We start from the raw sequence: 25,369 nt of genomic DNA, 5'->3' as shown, positions 1-25,369 counted from the left end.
TCTTTACTGTCTGAGCCTCCAAGGTCTGGAACAGCTTGCCTACACTGAACACCTTCAAGAGTAAATTGGATGCTTATCTTGCTGGGATCCTATGATCCCAGCTGACTTCCTGCCCTTCGGGCGGGGGGCTGGACTCTGATCGTCTGAGGTCCCTTCCAGCCCTGATGTCTGTGAAATCTCCTGATAAAATACTGTGTTCTCATATGTCATGCAACATTTTTAATTTTAAGCGGTGACTTAACAGCATGGCTTTTCCTCTGAAATAGGGGTGGCCAGCCTGTGGCATAAGTGGCATGGGCAGCCTCTTAATGTGGTATGCAACAGATTGCAGAGAGGACAGGCAGTGCAATGGGAGATGGGGGATGGAACAGAAAGTAGAGCAGCAGATCAGGCAGGGAGAATGGTAGAAAGCAGAGCAGCAGATTGGGAAAGGGATCAGAATGGTACTCTGGAGGGTGCAGAGCTAAGTTGTAGCATGCCTGCCAAAGAGGTTGGCCTGTACTGCTCTAAAATATTATTTCAGGACTTTTATTTTAAACCTGACTCGGGGTTTAAATTTCCTACCCTCACTTTTTGATTGAGAATGCTGTGAACAGTACTTCACTGGGTATGAATTTCTTTTGACTTGTCTTACTTTCTAAACAAGTCTTATTTTAGTCTTTCGCCCACTTAGGTAAACTATTCACTGTGAAGGAATATTTCCACATTATCAACTCTTCACGTATTTTACATGGTAAAAGTGTCATTAACATCAGGAATGTTGGTTGTAGTCCCTATGCTTGAAGAAGGGTGTTTTTGCCCAAAAGCTTGCAAAAAAACAATTTTTCCAGCTACTTAGTTGGTCTAATAAAAGATACCGCACCTGCCAAAGGAACCTCATCTGCTATTAACATCAGGAATGACCTTTTGGGCTGAGCTATAGGGATAAAGTTTAAATATGCTTTGTCATTTGGGTGATGCGTATAAATTCTGGACTGGTGATTCTCAACTCAGAATTTAGTGGCAACCTGTTTCAAAAACCATGGAAAAATAATGGAACAATTTTTATGCTGTGAAGAATCCAGAAAGACCACAGCACCTCACTGTGGATTCCTGTTTGAAATCTCTGGCTTTATCTTGTGGTTCATGTATCGGTGTTTGCGCACCTCTTGGTCCTGTTATTGCACAGCACCCTTCAAAGGCTGTCAAGGCAACCCCACAGCTTCAGGGTATCTGGTTGCAGATCACTGTTTTAGGTAATGATGTCCTAGAATAGTTCATTAGGAGAAAAGGGCTTTTTCTAATTCCCTTTGGGTACTACATGCTCTTTGGAATATAATGGTTTAATTTATCCCAGGGAGCTGCTGAGTTTGCACAGCACATCCCATGACCCATTAGGCAACATCGTTCTAATTGGCCTGAGTTGTTTTTTTTTCTCAGCCCAGGTACTGTGGAAAGATGGGCTCTTAATCTTTAAACACATTTTGGGGCTATTCTGCAGCTTGCCAAGAACCAAGTATTAGAGCGGTATTATTTTCTAGTACGCACGTATGGCATCAGAATCTACAGGATACCTCATGGCACTTCATTTTGGTCCCACTGACCCCTGTAATGGAGAACCCAGGATGATCATAAATTCAGATGTTTCATTTGTGTACAGGAGCAAAATCAGTACATTTTGAACAGTCTGCATAGCAAATGTGAGCTAGACTTGAGTGGTTTATGAAGAACAAAGTGGTATTGTATTATTGGGGAGGGGGCTTGGGAAACTGCTCTAAATTTATATTTGTTGATGTCTGCTCAATTCAATTTTCTATTTAACTTGATCATAAATAAATGGATGATTATGAGGGGAAAGCATCAAAATTTCTGCCATTCTTTTTAGAGGCTTGGTTTCAGTAGCTTTTGATTTGTTATGAGTAGACAATAGCTGTATAGTACAGGCATAGAGTCCAAATAAGGGAAAACAGATCTCCCATTCAATGAAAGGATTGAATGGAAGATCTGTAAAGGTGGTACGTAAAACAGGGAGTGGGAGAAATGCACTAGGAAATGTTCTGTGCACTCAGGTGGTCATGACAGTAGATAACTAGCATTTCTTTTTAATTAGAGTACTTGGCAGTGATACTTTTGTAACTTACTTTCCATTCTTCTGGCACATGCTTCTTTCTCAGGTCTGTCTACAAACCTAACGTAACTGGAGGGCTATATTATTAACTTAAAATGTAGTTCATTAACTTGAAGCATCTCCTCCCCTCCTGAAAGAGCAGATTACATGAGGTCACCCAACTTTCTGTTTTTACTACCCATCAGTGGCCCAAATGCCTCTCAACACAAATGTGAAGCTCCTGTAGACAAAGTAGCTTGCGAAGATGATGTTTCTAGGCTTCCTACCACTGAGTAAGCATAGAAAATAATTAGTTCCTAAGATTGGGATTTCTTTTGTCCTCAGTTTCTCAGCTGGTCCTCAGTTTCTCAGTTTGATGCTGGTTTACCTTTTACGTTTCAGTTTTCAGAACCATATTATGCTTTTGTAGCAGCTTCCGGATGGAATTATTTTTGAATTAATCACATTTTTTAGCCAGCTCAATTTTGTTGTGATATGGCTTCATTCATATATTTATATCTGTTATATAATTTGTCTTCATTTTAAGTATGAAAAAGAATTCACTCTTCCTCTCCCCACTCTTTTTTTTTTTTTTTTTAAACCTAGGACTGGGGAGAGCCTATGCTTTGGCTTTTGCTGAAAGAGGAGCTTCTGTAGTGGGTAAGTTTGTTACTTATTTTGATCTATTGCCAGTAACCTTTGTCTTTTTCTGGATATCCATGATTTAGTCCCATGATATGTTTAGTATTAAGTAACCTTTGTTCTTTAATAGATTGTCATCTTAACTCTGGAAAGTCAAATTTCACTATTTAGTTTCTGTTTCTGAAAAATGGAGCCATGATTTTTGTCTGCGGATTTGTCTTTATTAGGAAATTAACTTAATATCAGTCCTGCTTGGCTACTGTCCACATGCAAGCATCGTTGACTTGAGTTGGGTGGCCTGAGAGAGGGCACAGGCTTATCCTTGAATGATTGCAACTCAGTAGCTAAACCAGGGGTGGGCAAAATGTGGCCCGCCAGGCCATTCTATCCGGCCTGTGGGCCCCCCACCAGATTTAGAAAATTAATATTTATCTGCCCCTGGCTGCCTGTCATGCAGCCCTCGATGGCTTGCCAAAACATATGAGCGGCCCTCCACCAGAAATAATTGCTCATCCCTGACTGCTTAACAATCCCTTTACAATGTGGGCTTAGCGTGGCAACACTTAAAGATTGCTTATTGTTTAGGGTGCCTATACGCAAGCAGTGAGGCTGCTCTAACGCCTTGTAATTGAGTCTGCTGGAGCATGGTAATTACTGTGTTCCAGCATCCTCCAGCATCTTGTGTTATCGGCGTCTTTGCATTTAACAACGGTGGCAGGAGAACTTTATCTAAAGCTCGTTCAACGAGCATTAGATAAGGTGCCCCCCATTGGCATTTTGATGTGTGGGGACGCTGATATATGAGATGCTCTTGGTGCTTTAATTAGAGTAGCTCTCAGAACAGCTCTAATTAAAGCCTCCCCCTCTCCCCACTCCACCTTCTCCCTCGCACTTCTGGAGCACGTGTATAAAAGCCCTTAGTGCCTTTCCACATTTCCTCTTGCACTCCCAGAAAGTACTGACACATTCTTCTACAACACCTTCCTGAAGATTCATTTTGTAGCTTCCCCAGTTGTAGAGATAAGAATCCTGGGGCATGCCTCCAGAAATCGTAGTGCCATGTAAAACTTTGGTATATGTGTAGATTCAGCAGCTTGAGTGTTACTTTGCAGTGTGGAAGCTCTGTATTGAGGTAGGCTAACGTGAGATGAGCACCCACCCCCCATATAGTGATAACCAGAGTTAACTCACCAACAAAGACATAGCCTTACATTTCATCTTGTAGATGGACAGTTCAGCTGCACAGCACTCTCTGCCCTAGTGTTGGGGCAGACTTATAAATCCACTGGATCTCAGTGGGATCTCAGGAACCCCTTTGTGGTCTCACAGATCCTCCTACTCTCATCTGTGGTTACATAATAGCTATTTGCAAAAAATACACAAGTGCTTATATGCCAAATAATAGTAAGAAGCATTTATGATAACTTTTAGCTGTCTTTAGCGCATTGTAACATTTACAAACCAAGAAAAAAGCCAGCACTATGAGCAGACGGCTGTCTACAGAGTGCCTATGCTCATGAGCCAGTGTTGGCCCAAGTACTGCATTTTGGGACTCTGCTTCGAAGTCTTTCCATTTAAGTACAGTGTGAATGAGCTATTGAGATTAATGGTGCAAGACGCCATTTTAGTACAACTGACAGCAGATAAAAGGTAAAATTGGCAGTTTAAATAATATACTTTTTAAATGATTCAAAAGTACATTGCATCTGTCCTGTACCACTGGACAAGCTGTTAGTAAATTTTGGCTTTGTGCAAACAGCACTGTAGAATATCATGCTCAGCATGTTGGACTGAGTTCAGTTAGAAAAAAAAAAATTTTACTTGCAAACTACTAGTCCTACGAACTAACTCTATCTGTCGCACTGGATTCTTTCTATCATGTGCACCCATAGTTAAGATCTAAGCAGCTTCATTATCCATAAATGGATTTGCACAGGTGTTGCTGCCAAGCTGAAGAGTCCAGGATTGCACAGATGCTGTTGACTTTTTAATTTGCATGCAATTGTATCAACATTTTGTTTATTTGTTTGTGTTTCTATGTAATTACAAGTAGCTCATGCTTAAAAATGTTAGTGTTTTCATATGGAAACCATCATGGTCAGTTCTGTGTGTGTGATGTGTAGTTCTGAAATAATTCAGGTAATAATTGGGTGAATTCAGGTAATAATTGTGGTTGAAGTGAAATAGAAGCTGGTATGTCAGGCAGCTGGTGGCTGCCAGGTAAATATCATTCCGTGGCTCCAGCTTGTTCTCTGGTTTAAGAGTTTGGATTGCTATATTCTGGAAGAAATTGGCAGCACCAGCAGATCTAACTAAAACTTGGAACTTGGACTTTGAATCGGGTTGTATGTAGTAAATCGATAATCAAAATATGTTGAGTACTTTATGCAGCTGAGAGCTCTGCTTTATTCCTGGTCTTTAACATTTTAAAATCCCACTAAAGTTTAAGTCTTGGTACGGAGTAGGTAGAGCTTGAACAGCAAGGTGTTTTTCTTCTCTCTCAAGTTATCTCCCCCACAAAAGCACTTTTCTTTATGCTTTCCATTTCTAGTGACTTTCAGTCAAGATCTTGGTCTGGTTTATGAGGTGGGAAGCTTTTTGCATTTGTGCTGCATTACAGACTTGGGGTGGGGGGGAAATGTATTAATATTGACAGTAAAAAAGGGTCAGCAGTGGTGGTGAGGTAGTTCGTTTGGTACTATTCTGTTTGGGAGAAAAACTCCATGTTTTTATAATGTGTTGTGAAAGACTTCTGAAGCTTGTATGTCAGAAAAGTTTGGTTTATAAGCCAGCAAACAGACTTCAAATATTTAACTAAAATGTGCCTGTAGTACGTTGAACCCTGATGAATAGTTCCAAAGCAGACTGTTGGAGCTTATGCAGTAGTGTTACTCCTGAGCCGTTTCATGTTTGACAAAAGCAAAAGAATTAATTTAATACAGATACTACAGCCTCTCTTCCCAGGTTGTTTTTTGTACCGCAGCTAAAAACTGATTTAAGGGTCCAGTGTCAGCTTGACTAGGGACTCCTTTTCCATTTTGAAATTTCAGCTTTGTTCTGTAGCCTTGCCGTACACCTCTCTCTGCAGCTCCCTGCTCTTTCCAGTATCCTTTCTGTCACTGTTTGTTGGTGTGGGGGGGTTTGCAATGTCTTTTCTTCCTTTACACTCATCATCCATGCCATTACTCTGTCCAGTCCTGACTTCTTTGAATTGAGAGTTCAGTTTACCTCCTAAGGTACCTGGACACGAATGCCCCTAACCAAAGCAGATGCAAGATTCACATTGCCTTAAAACCAGCCTTTTTTTACTAAACTATAGAAATTGAAAGTAGTAGGATAGGAAGATAGGTATAAAGTAGTAGTATTGGCTTAATATTCTCTCTTTGTAGGGATAGTACTGGGATCTGTCTTGTACATCTTTCCCTCTCTTTCCCTTCCCTGCACCTAGTTTCAGCTGTTAGGCCATGTCCAGATGAGCAAGGGCATTCACTTGCAGTGGCACTATTTGTGCCTCAGTGCATGCCCCTGCATGTGTGCTTTGTTGCAGGACATAATGTCTCACTTTAAGCAAACTGCCCTTGCCAAGCTCCTCCTGGCTCCTGGCATGCTGGAACAGCAGGGGCACAAATGGAGCAGTAGAGATGCTCTGGCTGGCAGCCATAGTTTCTCACTGGAGGATGAAGCCTCCGTTTGTTCCAGCACACACTGTGCTGCTGCTTTTTCCCCAGTGCTTTTTTGTTTTTGTTTTTCCTATTGGGCAATCCCAGTAACAAATTTTGCCCCCATGCTGCAGTGCAGGACACATTTTAACATTCCACTTGTGCAGTTTGTGGAATGTGCTGCCACAAACTGCACGTGCCTGCACATCTGGATATGGCCATTAAGATCCTGACTTATCTCCTTTCATCCTGTTGTGCATCTTGGTATATCTCACGTCTGTTTTTCAATGCGTTGCCTTCAACTTAAGTAGAAGATGGGCAAAGTAAGATACCCTGTCTTCCTCCCTGGTGTCTCTTTCCTTTCTCTGTCACAGGCAGCAGCACCACTATCCTTCATGTCACTCATGCCTATACATTTGGATTGGTCAGGTAAACTAAGTGATCCTTTTTCAGCCCTGCCTACCAGATCTGGGTCAGTTTTTTGAAGTTTCTTCATTCTCAACCTCTGTAAGATTATCCTTTTCTTTCCTTTCTTCACTTCCTGTTATAACTACTCTAACTCATTTTTTTAAATCTCTGTGAAGTTCATCTTATCCCTTCCAGTCTATACAGGGTACTTACATTAAGACTTTTTTTTTTTTTGCACATGATCATGTACTTCACCATCTCTCTTGTACCAAGGACTTTTTCTTACTACTGCCCTCTATATCCAGCATAACTCTGCCTTGCCTGCTTATTCACTTCTATTTAAACTGCATCATCTTTACATTATTTTCACTAGTGACGCTAATGTTACCAACACTTTTGTCAGCTTCTGACCTAAATGTTTTCATGCCTTCCTGTCTTTGCAACCCTTGAAGCATGGAATAACCTTGTCTGAGTACATCTGAAAAATCCTGCGGCTCTTGCAAGTCCTTTCTGAAAACTGTCTCTGCAACGAAGCACGTGAGAGCATACCATGTTTTTAAATAGCTTTAATAAAAGGTAAAAAAACAAACAAAAAAAAAACACCAAAGAAAATTATAGTCAACACTTGCCCACTATCGTTTGACAAGTTTTTGTGGTGTTATTTCAAACTAGAGTGCTAGAAGTATAACTTCATTACGTTGCTGTATGTGGCTATTCATTTCATGCTGACTTTTTAATTTAGGGAGACTTTTTCTCATAATTAGTCTTTCAATATACCTTTTTAATGTATTTAATTCATTCAGGTGAATTATTTAGCAGAGCAGTAGAGCCAAATGTTTAAGAAGAGCTTTGTCAAGGAGCTGCAGGGAAGTAACTTCTGCAGTTTAAAAAAAACAACGAACCAAACAAACCACTTGATCTCTTCACATTGATTTTATTGAGCTCTTCTCTTATATTGTGGTTACTTTTTATTATTAAATAATGTAATGAAATATATATTTTTAAGCTCTACTATTCTCCCCTATATTTTTTTTTACTATTCTAATCAACTGAATAATTTTATGAGAATGAATAAAAATGAAGGCTAATATTTTATTACTGGGTAGAGCTGTCTTGTTTCTTGTATCTGCTACTTGAGCAGTGGTGCGGGGAGCAGAGGCTGTTGGGGGCAGGTGGTGGTAGAGGGCAGTGGCTGCAGCTCTGACTCTGGGGGCATAGGGAGAAAATTACAGCTGCTGCCTCCCCTCTCCCCCCCAACTTGTAATTGAATCTAAGAGTTCCCATCCATGCTGAATAGCAGGGGGAGGGGACCTCATCCTAGATTTGAGTAAATACAGTACTTTAAACTGTTGTTTTTGCCCTGCTAACTCATTCTGGCATGTGAAAGTCAAAAGGAGCTGTTTTTTTCAAATCTTTTTGCTTCCATTTAGGATTCTGCAGACCAAAGTAGTTACTTTTACATAATCCTGTTTTTAGATTTACACTTTGGGGCATATTTTGGTATACTTATACTGTTTTTATTGGAATTACATGGATGGACCTAGTTAGTGCTTAATGAACTTTCAGCTGCTGATCCTCCAGAGACTGAAGCATGGATGTAATCAAGAGAGTATACTTTTAGCTTTAGACTAATTAGAAAAACATTGCCTGAAGTAAATGTGCATGTATGACATAGTCTCTGTATACAGAAACGGCAGGTCTAACTAGGCAAAAAGATGCCATTTTTACTTGGTGTCCTTTAAGAGGAGAATCATATATTAACCCAACATCACTAGGTTTTTTCTCCCTTTCTAGAGGTGTTTTTTTTTTTTTTTAATTTTGGTTATTAAATGCATAAAGCCTTTTAATCTGTTCATGTATTGTCATAGTCCTCAGCCTTGTGATTCTTAGCCAGGGTGCCACTGAATGCTGTCTGTCAAAGATGCTGCAGGGTGCCCCGTAATGTTAGCATAGCTTTGTGAACACGATTCATAAGATAAACCCAGAGGTTTCAAATTGGAATGCATCGTGTTAAAACCTTCTGACCTGCTGAGGTCTTTCTGAGTTCTTTGCAACAGAATTGCTCTATTTATTTTTCCATAGCCAACAAATGAGTGAAAACTAAGAGCCTGCATTTTCTGCGAGGTGCCTCGAGTCTGTCAATGGATGCCTTTTATTTTAGAAAGGATGAGAACCACTGCTCTAGTTAAACTGGTGGAATTCCTCTAAAGTATAGAATTAAACAAGTTTCAAGTATCTGTTGCATTATTTTTTTCCCTAAATTGGTATTTTCCTGACAACTAAAAAGATTTAAGCAAAGAAAAAAACCCACCTTAAATAAATCTTTGTGGGGTGCATTGGCTTAACCATATAAGTTATTTAACTGATTTAGACCAGTGTCATGTGTCTAATATAAGAGAGCCTTAGTGGCACTTTATTTAAGTTTGCCAAGCTAGAAAAACCTTGGTTTTATAAATTATGATCAAGTTAGACTTATGACACATTGCATTTTGTTCTGGACTGAATCATTTTGACTGAATCCCTTTTTTTTTTTTTTGAGTCTTGTAAAAGTTTGTGCAATGTTGCAAACCATAGTAGTGATAGCCTATCCAGGGCCCTTAAAATTACATTTTAATACCATAAAAATCTACAGTTAGTTCCACTGTGGGTAGATAGCTAAGAGCTTTCAAGCACTCCCTTTACAGTATATAGTGCTTCAATTCTAACTCTCCTCTCATTGTCCTGCAGAAATGCAGTTAGTTCTGGAATGTAGATTTTTCTGCCATGAAGTATGCCAAAGCAACTTCAGACAGGTGAATGCAGTAACAGCTATTAAATGCAGTTTGGGTTAATGGAGAAGTGGCTCAGGTGTAAATGCCTTTTAACTATTTCCTGTTGGGTTTTTTGAAGGGAAACCAGAAACAAAATCTGCATAAGGGACAATTCTTTTTAAGTGATCATTCAGCAACAATACTAAATAACTGGAGGGCTAAACTAAATAGATTTCGTAGACATTAGGACTGGAAGGGACCTTGGAAGAACATCGAGTTCAGCCCTATGCCCCAGGGACAGGAAGTCAGCTGGGTCAAAGGATTCCAGCAAGATAGATGTACAGATTTTTTTTTTTTCCTTGAGCTAATGCATGTGAATATGCGATGTTTGAATCTTAATCTCCTTGAACAACAGTGATATTGTTTGATAGCAAATAGTTTGTAAGCACAGGTTAAAATTTAAGCTCATTTGCTGAATTTTTTTAATGGAATTGTGTAGGACATTATTAAACAATTTTGTTTCAGTGGATTTACTCTTCAAATAATAGAATCTAGCTAGATTCAGTTTTGATAAAGTTCTCTGGAAACCTTGGGGGCTAAGACATAAGAAGAGACTGAAAATGGTGAGTACAAACTGGTCAAAACTTCTTTTCTTGTGTTACACAGTGAATGATCTGGGAGGTGACTTCAAAGGACATGGCAAAAGCTCCTCAGCTGCTGACAAAGTGGTTGAAGAAATAAGAGCAAAAGGAGGGAAAGCAGTAGCAAGCTATGGTATGTTGCTTTACCAGTCTAGTAAGGATGATTTATATATGGAAATAATGCGTAACATTACAGCTATACTAAATGAAAAATGGTTATGCCTGACAAAAGACAACAGCACTATAACGGTGTGCTCATTCAATGGGGTAGATCAATGTTGAGAGTTAGGGCATGGCAAAATCAAAAACAAATGACCACCATATTCACCTTAAATGTCTTGTCTCTTTCTTTTCTAGTTGTTCTTAGTACTAATAGGCTGCAGCTGGGGAGTAAAAGCCCCATAGGTTACCTGTGATTGTGCTTGGTACCTTGCCAGAACTAGCCTGAAATATTCATCTGCTTTGCTTCTCAGTTTTAGCGTACAGGACTTGGCCATGTTGCCTGTCATGGTTATTACCCCTTAATGATTACATAAGAACAGAGCTATTCCTAGGGGTGTGCAGGCCCGGGGCATATAAGCCTCTGTGGGGGTGGGGGTGGCAAGTGGCCAGATCATGGAGCCGGCGGTAGCCACGGCGGGGCCTGTATGGCACTGTCTGTGGGGTTTGAGGCATCTGCCCCACTCACCCACCCCTAGGGATGACCCTGCATATGAATAATTCACCTTTTTAAACAAATATTTTTCCATGGAGTCCTCTTGCACCATATCTGTAAGACTATGTTATTGTGTAGCTGGTGATTTCATTTATTTGAATAATTATACTTTGTTTCCTTTGTTTGTTTGTTTTTTCTTCAGATTCAGTGGAAGCTGGAGAGAACCTTGTGAAGAAAGCACTAGAAGCTTTTGGGAGAATAGGTACGGTTTTACATCCTGGTTGTTGCAAATGCAGGCTAATCTTAAGCCATGCGCTTTACTCTTAATGTTTAATGAATCCGATCATAGGAAATAGGGTTGGAAGGGACTTCAGGATACCTCATTTAGTCCAGCCCCCTTCTCAGGGCACGATTGTCTCCTACTAAACTACCCCAGTCAAGTGGCTATCTAACTTACTCTTGAAAATTTCCAGGAATGGAGAGTCTACAGCTTCTCTAGGTGCCTTTTGGAACATGTATTTTTTTTTTTATTATTTATTTTAAACTTCATTGAGTTTTTTAATTCAACACACATTAGAAATCCATACCTTACTTGAATCCAAGACAATGCCCTAATAATTAGATTCATGACATGGAAAATATATACATTTGTTATAATATTTCCATGTAGAGAATCTAATTATTGGAGGGTCATCTTGAATTCATCATCCCCATAGCTGTGGGGCTGTGTGGGGAGGTCAAGCAGCTTGCCCCCTGCTCATACCTGCCACCTCTTTTCCCCCTGCCTACCTGCAGTCTTGCCTCACTTTTCCTCTCCGCTCTGCCCTTCTCCTCTTCTCCCAGCCTCTGCTGCCCCCTCCCCGACAACCTTGGCTCCCTGCTTCTCTTTCCCTCCCTCTCTCACTTTTGCTCCACACCCCCAGGCTCCATGCATAATGCGCCCTGGGGCACTGAGTATGGCCCTAGCCCAGCCTCATAGCATCTGTGTGTGCATGCCAGTGCTAGGACAGTGCTCAGTGCCCTAGTCTGCAGCAATAATGAAGGCTGCTGGCATGGAGCAAGTGTGATGGCAGGGGAGGGAGAGGGGCAGGTGGGGAAGCAAAGACTGTAGGGGGAAATAGGGGAGGCTGCAAGGGGCAGATGGTGGGGTGCAGATGTAGCAGGGAGGAGAGCAGGCAACAGCTGCAGCTTTGGTCCCAACCCCAAATAGGGGATGGAGCCCAAGGCACAGCAGCTGCCCCCCACCCCAAACCACCCTTCTGTTTGGTTCTAATATGAGGGCTTCCTCCCCATGTTAAATACAGGGAGAAGCTCCTCTTTTAATTGAATTATTACAGTATATATTAACTATGCATCAACTTGAACTATGTACATGTCTGTCATAATCAATAATGGGGAAAAGAGAAGGAAAGAAGAAAGGAGGGAAAAAAAGAAAAGCAAGATGGAGATAGAAGAGGAAAAGAAGTGTGCACGGAGTAATAATTGTTACCAGAGTATTCTAAGAAATCCTTCTGGATTGCACAGAACTTTCTGGAGCAGTTATGCCTGCAAAACATGTGTCTTTCCATAGATGCTAGCTGTACCATCTCCATCATACCAGGTTTTGACCTTTGTCTAACTTTTCCAATGCAGTAATATAATTCTGCATGTCACTAGTAAGGTCTGTTGTAAGAGTATGAACCAGAAACATTTCAATTTGAACTCCCTATTCTCAAGAATACATATATTTTTTTCATAGCTGTCACCACTGTATTCAAGACAGTGCTATTCTGTTTATAATTTCTTACCAAAAGGAATGGGTAACAGGGCATGACCGAAACATGCGATCAAGTGTTGCGTGCAATGTATTGCATCTTCAGCTTGTATCCCCTGTCTCTATATTTAGTTTCTTAAGTTTAGAGGCAGCTTGGTGAAGATGGAGAACAATTTTTTGCTGTGTAAGATTTTGGAGATCAACTGCAGGTGTTTTAATATTCTGAACTGCTGATTTCCACTGGAATCGGTTCATACCTAGGTCTTCATTGCACTTGAGCCTTAAATAGTCCATGTCAGATCTGTTATGTGACATCTTATATTCATAGAGCAATTCATAGGTTGTAACGGCTGGAAGGGACCTCACAAGATCATCAGGTCTAGCACCCCTGCCCTAGGCAGGAAAGACATCCGCAGCCAGGTGTCCCCAGCAAGGTGACCGTCTAGCGTCCCCTTGAAGATGTCCAGGGTAGGTGATTGCAACACCTCTGAAGGGAATTTATTCCAGTCTGGATACCCTAACTGTAAAGAATTTTTTCATAGTGTTAAGCCTAAAATGGTCTTCCAAGTGTCTGTGGCCATTACTCCTGGTATTTCCCAAGGTTGCCCTGGTGAACAGTTGTTTGATGAGCCCTTGATGTATTCCTCTGATGTAGCAGTAAGGTGCTACCAAGTCCCCTCTCAGCTGTCTCTTTTTTAGGCTGAAGAGACCCAAGTCCCTCAGCCTTTCCTCATATGGCTTGCTTCTGATCAGATGGGGCTTGCCTCTGATCAGGTGGAGCTCTTCACACTTCTCAGTGTTGATTTCAAGGGAAAAAAATGAGTATCTGGAGCATTTGCTATACCTAAAGCTTCAGATCCAAACTGATTTTTTTCCAATATGTGATGCAACTGCATATCTTTTCATTCAACTTTTTTCAGAAGGTTGAATTCATTATGCACCTCCGAGAAGGATTTACTGATTTCTCACTAAAAATTATTTTAGAAGCCTGATTCTTTTTTTTTCTGGTTTTTTTTTAAAAAAAAAAAAAAAAAAAAAAAAAAAAGAAGTCTAGTCTCACTTTTTTTTTTTTTTTTACCCTCATTTCTTTCAACAGAACAGGAGGAGGTGTGGTACAGGCCTGTTCTTGCATAAGAAAAAGACAGAATTATTGGGAAACAAAATGAGCTTTGAACTTTAACCTGTTTTGTGTTATGGTATTGTTGCTATCTTTCTTAATGTGATTTTTAACTTGTAATCTGATTATCTAAATGGAATGTGAATTAGCTTGTGACTTGTTACATAATTCTTTCATAGTAGTTCAGTTTTGCACTTTTATACAGAAGTCTGACTGAGCAGTATTACAGCATCTTCATACTTCCTTGTTTAAAAAGGAGTATGCATCTCAGAACAGAGTTGCCTTTATGTACCTCAAAAGTGTTGATGTTCAAAAAACAATAAATTAGGTGGTGTATTGATTGCTGCATCTAAAACACTAAGTGAGAGGAAGTCGCATTTAATCTTTTGAAGTTTGAAAACATGAAGAAGACTTAAAGATGTTCTGTTTTGTGCCTGAGAAATTATTTCCTTTTTCCATATCTCTGTAAGGTATAGAATAAGGCAGTGTTAGAGAAGTTAAAATACTCCTGGCATTGTATTAACCAGTGAAGTGTGTAATTTTTTTTGTTTTGCAGAAATGCATTGTTGACTATTCTGTTTTAGATTTTAATGATGCATAGCCTAAGATGATCAATAAATAGAAACAAATGTAAATGGAACTCTTCAAATCATTAAGTTACAGGCTTTCATTCTTTTTTTTTTTTGTCTTGAACCACTTTATTCTTTCTGCTGTTTTCTTTAATTTTATTTCCATTTTCCCCTCTTCCTTCTCTCCCATTTTCCCCTTCTCCAAAATTCTTTCCTGCATATGTTTACATTCCCTGTGATACCACCTTAGAGAAGTTACCTGTGGGTTTTTTGGAATCTTGCTTGCCTGGGGAAGCATGTGCTGAGATCCTGGCAATGGGCAACTACTAGGGGTATGTGAAGCTTTGGTCACCGATTTTGATTTGGAGAAGATTCAGCCTGATTCAGAGGCTGAATCACTCAATCAGAATCAAATCAGGCGACCAAAAAAACCCTCCGAATTGATTCAGAGCTTCCAAAACAATTTGGAAAAATATTCGGAGATTTGGAAGACAGTCTTTCAGGGGAACAGAAACTGAGAAGAGGGAGGAGGAGCAGGGCAGGTGGAAAGACTGACATCTGTACCTGGCTAGTGAATGTGATCTTTCCCGGAATCCCCTTCTAATTACAGTGCTCTGGGGGAGGGATACAGAAATAGTATATAAGCCTCTATCTCAGGGGTGGGCAAAATGCGGACCAGATGCGGTCTGCCAGGCTATTTTATCTGGTCTGCAGGACCCCTAAAAAATTGAGAAAATTAACATTAATCTGCCCCTGGCTGCCTGTCATATGACCCTCAATGGCTTGTCAAAACTCACTAAGCAGCCCTCCGCCCGAAATAATTATCCACCCCTGCTCTACCTGCAGCCTTTCTGTCCATTTTATGAACTATTTTTGCCTCAGCAAAAGAGGGGCGGGGCTGGCCCAGAAACAGGTGGGCAGGCACAGATCTAACTGGCACCAAGAAAGCCCCCTGTTACAGGCTACCATCCCTGCTATTTTCATCCAAATCTGCCTTAAACACACAAGTGATGTGAGTTTTACTTTCAGCAGTTTGAGGTACAGCTTCCCAGAAGCCCTAGCACCTGTCTCCTTGAGACTTGGCAGGCTTCGTGCCCTGAGAAGGGGCTACCACTCCTGCTGTTTTCATCCAAATCTGCCAACAAATGACAAAGTTATAGGTATTTCATGATTCCCCATTATAGTCTATGGCTGAATCACCAAATCTCTCTGAATCGGTGCCGAATCTTTTGAAGCCAATTCAGCTGAATTAAGTCAGGACAGTGACCTGAATCTACAAATCGAATCGCTGTCCTCTGAATTGGCTGAATCCTATTCACACAGGCCTAGTGACTATGTGCTCCTGGAGGGGGAGAGAGATAATACATGAGTTTTGAACTTCTCTGGTACCAGTTTTCCTGCCTTGTGGGGTCTGAATTGCATTACTGATTCCCCAAGTATTTCCCCATGCCCTCTTTTTCTCCCCCCACCTCTCCTACGTATTCCCATGGCTTCTGGAGGATTCCAACCAGAGCCAAATAGCCACCTATGAAATGTGGAGATCATACAAAGCTGGGAATTGTTAATAGTGTAAAAGAAGATTGATTTTATCATTTTTATTGTTAGGTTGATTTTATTCCTTTATATATAAAGGAAGAATATGATACCTTGTGGGTAAAGTTCTCTACTTCACTGTAGTACCTAGTGGACTGATAATACATGTCCCAAAATGCTTTGCTTGGCTTCCATTATACATGAATACAAGTTTTGTGAAAGCTCTGGTCAGTACAGGCAGTGGCTAATAATATGAAAGTATGTATAGCAGTAATAAAAACTGAAAGCAGGAGCAAAGCCAAAGTAGGCGCATATTCATGTGTGTTAATTTTTCGTTTTGCTTGTTTTCAGATATTGTTATAAACAATGCAGGGTAAGTACATCTCACTTTCACCGTTGTACTAGACTGAGTTCCTTTTGTGTAAATCCATGCTTATTTTCTCTTTTTGTTTTTCTGGTGGTGTTTTTTTAGGATTCTGAGAGACCGTTCATTTGCTAGAATAAGTGATGAAGATTGGGGTGAGTAGCTAAGTTTGATGTTCACTCTAAGGATGCTAGACTCTAAGTAAATTCTGCCTTTTCCATATGGATATTATGGGTACAGAAAAGGGAGAGTGAGGCTTCTCTCCATCTTTTCTTAGCAACTCTAACCTTAATTGGCTGCCAGCTTGCAGCTTGGCTGTTTTTCTGTATTCTGTGCTGGACTCTTGTAAACACATTGTGGGGGAAAAACAACAGCCTCAAGCTCCAGTAATAACTGTGGCATTGATGCCTACACAGTTGGATGGGTAAAAAATTGGCTGATGGGGCGCACTGAGAGAGTAGTGGTGGACAGGTTGTACTCAACCTGGCGAGATGTGAGCAGTGGGGTACCCCAGAGCTTGGTCCTCGGGCACACGCTGTTTAACATCTTCATCAGCGACTTGGACTAGGGGGTGGAAAACATGCTGTCCAAGTTTGCTGATGACACTGACGTGTGGGGTGAGGTGGACACACTTGAAGGGAGAGAGAGGCTGCAAATAGATTTAGACAGACTACAGAAGTGGGCAGATGAGAATAGGATGGGGTTTAATGTAGATAAATGCAGGGTGCTTCACCTTGGGAGAAGGAATCCACAGCATACATACAAGTTGGGGAGTTCCTCTCTTGAAAGCACAGAGGCAGAACGGGATCTTGCAGTCATTATTGACTCCAAGATGAACATTAGCTGCCAACATCAGACCACAGCCAGCAAGGCCAGCCATCGAAAGATGCATCTCAAGCCGGTCCAGAGAAGTGATACTCCCCCTCTGTGGGACTTTGGTCAGGCTGCAATTGGACCCAGTACTGGGTACCACACTTCAAAAAGGATGCGGCCAGCCTGGACAGGATTCAGAGGAGGGCCACCTGCTTGGTGAGAGGACAGCAGGACAGGCCTTGCGAGGAGAGACTGAGGGACCTGAACCTGTTCAGCCTCAGCAGGAGGAGGCTGAGGGGGGACCTGGTGGCCGCCGACAAACTCATCAGGGGAGATCAACAGCAAATAGGTAGAGTCCTTTTCTCCTCAGCACCACCTGGGGTAACAAGGAACAATGGTAATAAGCTGATGGAGAATGTTTAGGTTAGATCAGAAGGCAATATTTTAGGGTGGCCAAAATCTGGAACCAACTTCCCAGGGAACTGGTCCTCGCCCCTACCTTGGGCAAATTCAAGAGGATGTTGGATGATCACCTGTCTGGGGTCTTGTGAACCCAGCATTCATTCCTGCCTGTGTCAGGGGGTCAGGCTAGATGATCTGTTGAGGTCCCTCCTGACCCTAGCTACTATGAAACCAGACCTTCTGTGTGGTCCAGAAGACAATAAAATCATTTTGCAGAGCCTAAACATTCATATTAGCCTGAAATTGTCAGTAGTTTAGAAAGACCAGTAGTTCCTAGCGACCAGGGTGAGGAAAGGGTTGTATGTGAAGGTGAGGAAAGGGTTGTATGTGAAGTTGATGTGGTAATCTGTAGTCAGAGTAGAGGATGGTGGTAGGTGATCAGCAGCCCAGATAGGTAACTGACCAGACTTCTGGGGAGAGGCAGGAACTACAGGAGAAACCAGCTTCTGATTTGTGTAGGCATAAGGACTTGGTTGATTTTGAGCCTCATATGCCAGATCCCCACTCAGGGGATTAGGTAGGGGCTTGGCTGCCAGGTTCAGAATTGAACCTGGCAATCTAGACAAAAGTTTCCACCAAGCAAACTACAGACTGATAGTCTCTTAACTGTCTAAATGCAAGTAGTGAGGTGATGTTCAAGGGGCATTTCATGTACTTTTGGAAGAAGTGGATCTGTGTCTTTTTATTTTGCTGTTAAAAGGAAAGAAATGCTGTATTTGTAAAAACCTATTTGGTTTTAGATATAATTCACAGAGTTCACTTGAAGGGATCATTCCTGGTCACTCGAGCTGCATGGAATCATCTGAAAAATCAGAAGTTTGGCAGGTAAAATAGCATAAAGTTAATTTTTTCTATTAACTTTAGCAGAATGCCTGAAGCTCTGACTCCTGACTCCTTTAACCAAAAGGCAGGGCAGGATGGCACTTTTTATAGATTAATTTTTTTCAGAGGCATGAAAGCTCATGCCTTTTTGATTAAGGTAGTTCAAGGTCATCCAACTTCCAAGTGACCAGGGACCGCATGCTCTGTAGACCACACCAGTAAGGATGACGTGCTGTGCAGATGCTCCTGCAGCTGTATAGTCTGCCATGTAGCCCTCAGGCTTACTTTCTGCTCCCCATATTGTGTGGCACTACTACATCCCCCAAGGCAGGGACAGGAATCAGCAGCTGAAGACAAGGGGGAGCCTGTGTTGGCACTGGATTTATGACCCAGATACCTTGTTCCAGGTGGACCCAAACTGTCAGACCGACCACAACTTCTCCATTCAATAATAGGCAAATTTTATTGATACACAGTGATGGCAGATAAGAATAATGCAGGCAAGGCAAACAAAATAACCCCCCTAGTTCTACATCCAGTCCTAAAGCTGTCACAGAGGGAAGGTATGTCTGGCCACTACGCAAGCTTCACCCTGTTGTTCTTGCTTGAAAATCAGCAGCCTGGAAGTTGAGGGCCAAGGCCTATCCTCCCTCAGTGGGGTGAGTGAAACAGGCTGGTGGTAGTCTCTTAATTTGGTCTGTCCACCAAAACTGAATCTGGCCAACATGGCAGAGTCCCTTATCTCACGTTATGGAACATGTCTTCAGTTTCCCAGCCTGTGTGTCTGCCTGCTCCAGACAGTGGGCTTTGAAGGAAACTGTCACACACAGGCTTTTTGAAGCCAGTTGACCCTTGCTGTTGCCCTGTACCATTGTTTTAATGCAGTATCTACTTTACCTACAAGCCAATTCCTAAAAGCAAACCACTGAATATCATTTTCTAGCCATCAGCTTGGGGCTCCCAGTTACTGTTGCAGTCAGGGAATTGGTAGGGTGTGGTATGGTGTCCAAGCAGGAACCTAGAGGTTACAACTTAACCCCTTGTGGGCCACTTGTGGCCTGCAGGCCACCAGCTGAACAGCCCTGAGTTAATTTATAAGGTGCCAACCTGCCCTGCTTTCTGGCTAACTTTAGACTAACATGGCTAACTACATCTCTCTGTTAAGGAGGCTAACTAAGTAATTAATACTTGTTTCTTGAGTCAGTCAGGAAGGGATTGGTAATAAATGTATGAGGTAGAGAATCTCTTTGTATTATGCCTTGTGGATAACATCCCAATAATGTTTGTTTGGCCTGGGTTTTGTTTGGTGGAAACACATTTGTTTTTCACTAAACATCTCCAGGTTTTTAACCTGTTTAGCATTTCTTTGTAATGTTTCTGAGGTTTTGACAACTTTGCTGCTTAGCTTCATGTTCCCAGACATGACAATTGGAATCAATTTTTGCTACATTTTATGATTAAAAAGGCATCCAAAGCCATCCAAATGACAGATCCTAAGTGGCAAGGAGAGAGATTTATAGCCAAGCATTTTGCCTGGCTGGGCCTAAAATATGGGCATTGTATCCCTCTGTATATAATGCTATTCTTCATTTTTCCTCTGTTGTATAACTTGTTTATTGCCAAATGGTAACATTAGTATTGTTAAACATGAGTTAATATTAATACCTCTCTCATTCTTACAAAATATTTATATCATTGTAATGCATAAACTGCGGTTCGTTTCTCCGGAGGCTCGCAAAGAATCACAGACACACAGTCATCAGTCGGCACAAAAGGTTGTATTTGTTTGCAGACAAGGTCAGAGCAGAGTTAAGTACTCAGATTACTCTGACAAAGCATTGGTATTTGCAAGTGGAATTATCTTCTCTCTCCTGGGCACGTGTGCAGAAACAGGAACTCTTACAGCTACTTCCGTTTCATACAAGCATACATGTAGTTACATCATTACATACATCGCATGTATAGTATAATTAGCTACTTAAGTATGCAGGGCGGAGAGGTAAATATGCATCAGCTAATTAAGCATGCTCAAAGACCACAACAGTTCACCAAAAGTTTACACTTCAAGGCTACAGATAATTGAATTTTGGCTCCTGCAATCCGCATGAGAAAGACTAAGGTGGGTGAGGGGGAGAGTCTGCAATCAGCATAAGAAAGGCTGAGGCAGGACTGGGAAAGAAAAGAGTCTTTGGCAGTATTTCTTTCTTATCAGGTGCAAGATGCAAGCTGTGCATTTCTAACAATATTCTATTTCGAACAATTGTACCAGATCATTGCAAATTTCTTCTGTTCATAAGGAGGGACCAAATTCAAAAAACAACCAAAACACCTGTTACATCAGCTTAAAAAGTTAGCTGTGCTTTATGCCATTTTGACTTAGCAGAAAATGCCATCTCTTTATTATGAAAAAGTTCAACATGTTGTTATAGAATATGTACATTTTGAGTATAAGTTTCGGAAGCCACAACCCAGCTCAACATTCTGTTGGGCCTAACGTCCTATTGAAAATATCAGCTTTCTTTTTCTCTTTCTCTAAGAATAATTATGACATCTTCAGCTGCTGGAATTTATGGCAACTTTGGTCAGGCGAACTACAGTGCTGCCAAACTTGGCCTTCTGGGTCTTGCAAATACGCTTGCAGTTGAAGGCAGAAAATACAACATTCACTGCAACACAATTGCACCTACTGCTGGCTCAAGGATGACTCAGACAATTATGCCACCAGGTAAGTGACTTAAGTTTCTGAGTGTTGTCTCTATCTCTGTACTGGAACACAACTAGCTTTCTCATCACTTGAAATATTCCTTTATTACATTTTATGACAATAGTACATTAAGAGTTCATTTCTTGTTTGCTTATAAGAGTCACATTTGCCAGGTTCTATTGTGTTATGAAATGGGACTTCACATGAGAAGCAGTCTTTCTCTATTTCATAAGAATTATTTTATACAGTGTAAATTTGCAACTGTGGCCTTATCTAACATTCACTGAAATCAGTGGAAAGTCTTACTCAGACACCAAATCAGGCCTGTATTGACTTGTATTTGTTTTTATTATAATATTGTTCATTTGTCATGTGATGTGTTTTACAACATATGGACTATATAATCCCTTCCCTCAAAAATTTCAGTAGGAGGGAGAAGATATTTTTAACACACTGGGCATGAACTATAGCTTAGTTATAAACTGTCTTGTAACTTTTTAAGGGGACATAAATGTTTTAAGTCTGCAAAGTACAGCTCTCAGCCTGCCTTCAAGGGCCTTGTTCTTTAAGGAATTGTAAATCCTGTTTGCCAAAAATTCGGCTACTCAAAACTGCTTATTAGCACCTTCATATTATTATTGTTAGAGAATTCTTTTTAAAGGGCTCCACTTTTTTAAAAAAATATCTATCTGTTTTAAATGCTACCTAACAACTGTAGGGCCATTTTACATGTAATCAATCATGTCATGACTGCTGGCTCCTAGGCAACCACCCACTTCCACTCCAATAGTTTATTCATCTTTTATCTATCACAATAAGGTCCAAAATAGAGTTGCTTTATGCTGGAATACAGTATCTTAAGGGTTAGAAAATTGTCATCCAACATTTAGAAATTCTGTGGATGTTTTACTGCTGGCTACGTGAGGACTCCAGCATGCGACTTAAACTGGTATCTGCTATAACACAACCATTTTTTCTATGTATTAAATAAGTGTTTAAGGCATGCCTCATCCAGTTTTTGGTTTGACTTAGTAATCTGTGACAGATCCTTACCAGTATTTCTTGAAGGATCTGTTGATTGGCATAACTAATGACAAGAGGTGCAGAAAAGATTTTGATCCATAGCCCAGAGTGTTAATGTATCAAAAATATTGACTGTGGCTTTCATTTTGTAGTGGACTACATGAAATGCTTGCTACTTCCAAAGTCTTGTAAAATGTGTTTTATTTTTAATTCATTTGCCCATTCAGCATTTATAGAAAATTAATGGAGTATTACATACTTAGATGAATAGCCTGTGGATGCCAGGTGGAAGGATGGCTTTTTGAACAGTGCTTAATAGCATGTATTAAGCCTGTTTTTGATATTTCTCAACCACATAAATCATACTGAGCAGAGAAGGATGTGATTTGCATGTCAATTGCATGTGGTTTTTTTCTAGTTGCATGCGTTATTGTAGAAATACTTTAAAAAGTCAACTGTTTATTTTTTTATTAAGAGCACATTGTATAATGTAATATAGGCAGTTGCCATAAACAATAACAAGTGTGACTGTTATAAAATTTGTTAGGAAAGTGGTTGTTCCTTGGAGTAGGTTAGGAAAATGAGTTGTCTGCCATAACCACCTTTAGCTAGTCTGCTAATGCATATTTATCAGTTTTTTGTTTGTTTGTTTTTGTTTGTTTTTTAAAATATGGTTGACGAGGCTTGACATTATCAATGCAAAACATGTTTCTGTTTTTTTCTAGCTGATCAGGTATTAGTGAAGTTATGTTGGTGACACTTTAAGCAGGAACTATATTTTTTTCTAAAATGAGCAATTTTGTTTTAGCCTTAGGTATTTAGAAACACTTGCAAAATTAAACTGTTAGGGCTCTATTCATTAAGGTGTAATGAAAATACAGCCTGACCCTTAGCTGAAGAACAGCCAGGGATCTGTTTTAAAGTTGTTAAAACAACATAACTTTATCAAAGCCAGCAATGGGAATGATCGGTAACACTCATTCAAGTTTGTCAGAAATTTGGTCAACTGTTACAGAATATAGATAAAAATGAGTGATTATTAGAGCTGTCTAGAAAACCAGATATCTGTTCCATATCTGTGAAACTGGAATGTTATCCTCAAAAATGAAATATGCTCCCAGATTCTTGGGCAGCTGCTAATTGAAACAGACACGATTCTCATCAATTTCATTGCTGGCTACCACCAAATAACAGTCAGGAAACTGAGACTGGTCAATTTTGCCATTGTGGTTTTGTTTTGATCCCGTGTCTGCTGCACTATGTGGAATGTTGGCTTTTAATGCTACCAACTTCCTATGCTGAATTATTTGGGGAGATAGCTGCCCATGGAACAGGGAAACCTTTCCCCACTCTGCAGCTTGTCACAGTTGAGGTTTCCATCTTGCAAGTAGTCCTTCAGGTGGGCTGCTGTGGATGTGGACAGATATGCACTGGTAAAACCTGCCTCTGTTCTCTGAAAAGACTTGTCAAAATCGACGTTTCATTTTTTGACTAATCTGCTTTTCCCAACAGAAAATGTTGGAAAGACTACTAATCAGTTCTGCTGATAATAGGGAAGGGTTTGGTCATATATAAATTATTTAATAATGTTGTTTAATAATAATTTGTTCTCATGTTGCATGTGTGTTTAATTTTTTCCCCAGATATGTTGGATGCTTTCAAACCAGAGTACGTCTCTCCTTTAGTCCTGTGGCTTTGCCATGAGAGCTGTCAGGAGAATGGAAGCCTATTTGAGGTGAGCTTTCACTTCCATATTATAAATTCAGTCTGTTGTAAACCTCCATGAAGCTCCATTATTCCTTGAAGTTCTGACACTTTATTGTGATGACAATAATGGGAAGTTGGTGGTATACCAGGGGTGGGCAAAATCCAGCCCACTGGCACATGAGGCCATCCTATCTGGCCCATGGGGCCCCTAAAAAAATGTAGAAAATTAATATTTCTCTGCCAGGAACAGGAGCCAAGGTAGTAGGTCCCAGGGGAAGCACGGTGGGCTCCAACAGCAGTGGGCCCTGCCCAGTCCCGTCCCCTGCAGCTGGAAGCCCCAGCTGTGGTTTCTGGGCTGGGAGCACATGGCTGCCCCGGCACGGGAAGCTCAAGTAAGTTGTGCGGGGGGGGGACCCTGGGGAAGGAAGGAGCGCGGTGGGGGGAAGTTGCCCTTCCCTGTGCCCTGTGCTGCAGCTGCTTGCAGCCCTGCCTGTGCCCGCTCCAGACAGCCCCATGCAAGCTGTGAGTGCCTGCAGTGTGGGGCACAGGATGTGGAGTGGGGGAGGGGCCGCTTCCCCCCTGCACTCAGCTTTTCCCTGGGCTCCTTCCCTCTGTGGAGAAAAGCAGCCCCTTGCCTGCCCCATGGCTGGCGCCCTGCATTGCAGGCACTTGCAGCTCATGCGGGGCTGTTCGGAGCAGGCACAGGCAGCCCCAGGCGGGCTGCGAGGCTGGGTCAGGGAGGGGTTGCTTTCTCCAACCCCCCGCCCACGCTCAGCATCAGCTTCTTACCTGGCCCCACTTGCCACGTGGCCGGTGCCCCACGCTGCAACCACCTGCAGCCTGCATGAGGCTGCCTGTGTCTGTTCCAGACATCCCCACGCAGGCTGCAGGTGCCTTCAGCAGGGATCACTGGCCATGGGGCAGGCGAGGGGCCACTTTTCCCCATGCTCAGCACCAGCTTCTACCCTACCCGGTACTGCGGGGCTGGGGGGCACTCGGTATGAGCGGGTGGGGAGCAAGTGGGAGCAAAGGGCCCACACCAGTGTCCCGGGACCAGTGCCAGTGGGGCCCAGAGCAGGGTGGCAGGAGTGTGGGGTCCCAGCTGGCAGGAGCTCTGGAGCCGAGCCAGCTCCCCACTCCCTGCTGGTGCAGCCCAGCCCTGCTCCACAGACTCTTGCTGGCCTGTGCCCCGCTTTGGGCCACACTGGTGCCGACCCTGGTGCATTGGTCCCGAGATGGTGACCAGGGGGTGGGGCACAGGTCAAGGGGCGGGGCTACCCATGCGGCCCTCGACAGCCTGGCAGAACTGAGTAAGCAGCCCTCCGCCCAAAATAATTGCCTGCCCCTGTGGTATACTATGTACACGGTTGAAAGGGTAACCTTTGAACTTGATACATATGCTTGGTATACCAGGCAGTAGTGAAGAGTTTAATTGCTAGTGTAACAGCAAAATATAATGTTTTGGGAGAATTGTCCATTGTAGTTTGTTACACAAATTGCCAATTGCTCAAATCATGAGCGAGACTTTATAAAGGGGGATAAGGCAAGGTGCTGTGTTTATTGATTACATGAGTTAGACATAGAGGTTCAGGCACACCATTCGTACAAACACACACAAATCATACACATCATTACACACAGGCATACACATACACAAAACA

The 25,369-nt window shown here is 41.7% G+C and overlaps 1 protein-coding gene across 1 annotated transcript in view; it reads left to right on the top strand.

Moving 5' to 3' along the window:
- Positions 1–2,336: 2,336 nt before the first annotated feature.
- HSD17B4 (hydroxysteroid 17-beta dehydrogenase 4) overlaps positions 2,337–25,369 on the top strand; it is a 108,061-nt gene continuing 85,028 nt past the window's right edge. Inside the window, exons 1-9 of the mRNA XM_019554992.1 lie at positions 2,337–2,379; positions 2,693–2,746; positions 10,212–10,319; positions 11,044–11,103; positions 16,165–16,186; positions 16,286–16,332; positions 18,193–18,277; positions 20,812–20,999; positions 23,645–23,736. Coding sequence (XP_019410537.1) covers positions 2,352–2,379; positions 2,693–2,746; positions 10,212–10,319; positions 11,044–11,103; positions 16,165–16,186; positions 16,286–16,332; positions 18,193–18,277; positions 20,812–20,999; positions 23,645–23,736 — 684 coding nt within the window. The 5' untranslated portion in view covers positions 2,337–2,351. The remainder of the gene's footprint in view (positions 2,380–2,692; positions 2,747–10,211; positions 10,320–11,043; positions 11,104–16,164; positions 16,187–16,285; positions 16,333–18,192; positions 18,278–20,811; positions 21,000–23,644; positions 23,737–25,369) is intronic.

Source organism: Crocodylus porosus, unplaced genomic scaffold, assembly GCF_001723895.1.
Source record: "Crocodylus porosus isolate Cpor-Errol unplaced genomic scaffold, CroPor_comp1, whole genome shotgun sequence".
Taxonomy (NCBI): domain Eukaryota; kingdom Metazoa; phylum Chordata; order Crocodylia; family Crocodylidae; genus Crocodylus; species Crocodylus porosus.
This window is presented reverse-complemented; position numbering and strand designations above follow the sequence as displayed.